This window comes from Phaethon lepturus, unplaced genomic scaffold, assembly GCF_000687285.1.
Source record: "Phaethon lepturus isolate BGI_N335 unplaced genomic scaffold, ASM68728v1 scaffold57440, whole genome shotgun sequence".
Lineage (NCBI taxonomy): Eukaryota > Metazoa > Chordata > Aves > Phaethontiformes > Phaethontidae > Phaethon > Phaethon lepturus.
In genome coordinates, this window is record NW_010512331.1 from 4,312 (window position 1) to 7,350 (window position 3,039).

At 50.4% G+C, this 3,039-nt stretch overlaps 1 protein-coding gene across 1 annotated transcript; it reads left to right on the plus strand.

Moving 5' to 3' along the window:
- Window positions 1-707: 707 nt before the first annotated feature.
- Window positions 708-2,010, plus strand: LOC104620205 (clavesin-1-like; the record flags this gene model as incomplete). Its single annotated transcript, XM_010286359.1, has 2 exons — window positions 708-818; window positions 1,775-2,010. Coding segments are annotated over 2 exons (347 nt in total), but the record flags the coding sequence as incomplete, so codon positions are not given.
- Window positions 2,011-3,039: the final 1,029 nt, after the last annotated feature.

Sequence of the window (3,039 nt, forward strand, 5' to 3'; positions counted from 1 at the left end):
TGCCTGAGCGGAGTAGGACGCTACTGCAAACACCTCCCCGGCGGGACGCTACCTGCATGCTAATGCCGAGGCTGTTTGCGCGCAGCCTGGCAGCGAGCGCGGGGCTCCGGCAGTTTCCATGGTGCCGTCATGGCGCGCTCTCCCTACACCTTCACTTATCAGCATTTCCCACCCATCCTCCTCCCCACAATATGCTGCTCGCTCACCCTGAAAGGTCAACCATTGTAATGATGCTTTTAGCAGGGGGGAGGCGGGGAGGCCGAAGGGTGAAAAGGTGAGCGGTGTGCAGCGATGTGCGTGGGAACCGGGGGCTTGCCTTACGCCGCGCGATGAGAAATTGGAAAGCTTCCCCTCGAGGGAGCGGTGCTCACCAGCCCCCTCTCACTTCCCATCCTGGCCAAGTCAGATGCCCTGATGGAGTTAAAAGGTGTTCAGGCGAAGTGGCTGGAGAGCCTACTTTAAATCATCAGCAGTTGATGTGTTAGTGCGTGGAGGGGAGAAGGGACTGCGTCTGCTAACAGAAGAAACTGATGCAAATGTTCCCAGGCATCTGTCTTTTCCCACCTCCCTCCTGCCCCCCTCCCAGCAAGCCCAGTGCTCGTTTGCAGCTGGCAAGAGGCAGACTTCTTCCTCTGACTTTCATCCTATTGAGTGCCGGACTAAAGCACTGCATCTATTAACTGCCTTCCTTTTCTTTCTTTCTGTAGGACAGCTTTCCTGCCCGTTTTGGAGGAGTCCATTTTGTCAACCAGCCCTGGTACATCCATGCCCTGTACACGCTAATCAAACCATTCCTCAAAGACAAGACAAGGAAAAGGGTAATTAGAAGGGGCCGGGGGGGATAGGAAGCTGCAGAGCTGGAGTAGCTGAGTAGCTGCCTGCTTTCCTTTCTTCCTTCTTTTTTTCTCTGCATTTTTCATATAGCCTCAGAGAATTGTTGCTATTATTAAAACTTAGAGTTTTCAGTGGTCTGGATTGAATCAATAACTCGGCCAGGGACCAGAGAGCTGTCATCAGTAACAAAGCGTAGATACATTTTAATGGGACATGCTCAGGGATAGAAAGAATTGGTAATGTGGAGGGATTATCAGGCCTGGCTGAAGTCACCTGCAATGAGGAAAACTTCAGCTCAACTCTTTTTGTGAGAGTAACATTTCCTACTTCATTTCTTCAGCAAGTTGACTGTTTTCACATGGTGGTAACTCACTTGTTTCCACAAGAAACGCCCATGCCTGAAGGCTGTTTGCTCCCACTGCAGAAGAGGCAGGTCTTCCTCACCGAAACCCATGTGGCGACACAGACCGGTACACCCCCGGGAAATGTTGAGTCCCTGGGGTGCGGGGCTGGATTGCCTCCTTACATGCCGAGGACTTACTCTTCACATCTTCCTTCAGTGAGCTCCACTATCTCCCTTTTCTTCTCAGCGCTCTTCATACAAGCCTTTATCCTCTTACAGTAGCAATAATCAGTCATTATTCCTGATTTCTGCTTTCCCTGATCTGGCACTTAAGAAAGTGAAAGCGTCATGTGCCAAAAGCAAGCAAATCAGGATTTTCAGAAGTGCTTATAGTGCCAGCCTAATTCTTCAGCTGCACACTCCAAAGCTAATCCCCCGCTCCCACCTGCCTGAACCAGAGCTGAACACTTCAGAAATTCCCACCTGAAGCTGCAGCATCAACGAATGATGCTCCACACTTCATTAGTGTCATTACTATTGTATTTGATAAAGTAATGAATTGATGATGACTTTGAACTTTCTTTTTATTTCTTAAAGATCTTTCTTCACGGTAACAACCTCAACAGCCTTCACCAGCTAATACACCCTGAATGCCTGCCGTCTGAATTCGGCGGGACCCTTCCTCCGTACGACATGGGGACATGGGCTCGAACGTTACTCGGTCCCGACTACAGCGATGAAAACGAGTACACCCACACGTCCTACAACGCCATGCACGTGAAGCATGCGTCCTCCAACCTGGAGCGGGAGGCCTCGCCCAAGCCCATGAAGAGGTTAGTATTGCCTTTGAAACCATCTCTTATTTGGCTCTCCAAACAGGTTTGGCATAAATCTAGCAGGAAGAGCTCATGTGGCTCGGGGAGAGGTTGCAATTTGGCAAACATTGACAGTAAGGAGCGCGTCACCCTGGACTGTGCTCACGGTGTGGCAGGAGAAAGGAAGCCTCTCTGTGGAACCGTAATTACTTGTCTAATTACTGTGAAGGAAAACAAGGGGAAATTAATGAGCCCCTGCACAGAGCATTACAGAAGGTATATCAGAGTGAGGTGCTCTTCTGTACGGTGTAGTGCGGCCAGCAGCACCACTTCAGTGCTGGTTCCTATTACTTGCTGCTGCTGTGGTGCTGCTGAAACCCGGTGGTAACGACAAGGGTTTTACCTCCTCGGAAATGCAGCTTTTGTACGATGAACACCACTGCCCTCTAAAGGGAAAAGGGGTTTGTCTCCTCCTGCTGCTTCTACTCCCACCTTCTCCATCCAGCCCTGCTAAGGCAGCAGAGCTGCTCTTTTAAGTTCTTTGATTTTAGAACTAAATTTTTTTAAATTTAGAACTAAATCTTTGATTTTAGTTCTAGTGGCTGTGCATTCTGCTCCGAATGCTTAAAGTTACACCTCTCGGGAGCATCACCCTCAGTAATTTGCACTGGTTTGGGGGCTGGGGTGAGGAGGGACGGATCCCTGGCAGAGGTTTGTGGGTGGTACGGCGGAGCCGACACCAGCTGCAGCGAGCGATGGCAGGGTTGGCTTCCCTGCGCTTGCCTCAGCCTGTGCACCGCACCCCGCGGAACTGCTTTCCATGCGATCGCAGCGATGCTTTCACTTGCTGCTGCCACTTGCTGAGTGCAGTGCTGGCAGACACGGTGTCACTCTGTGCGACGGGGAGCGGCCATCATTTTGTAACAGCAGAATCAAAGCTGACAACACAGACAAGCCATAATGTCATGCAATTAATTTTAAAAGTCTTTCAGCTTCAGAGGAAAAAGAAATGCATTTCTGATTCACCGCTCCCTCCCAGGTCGGAGG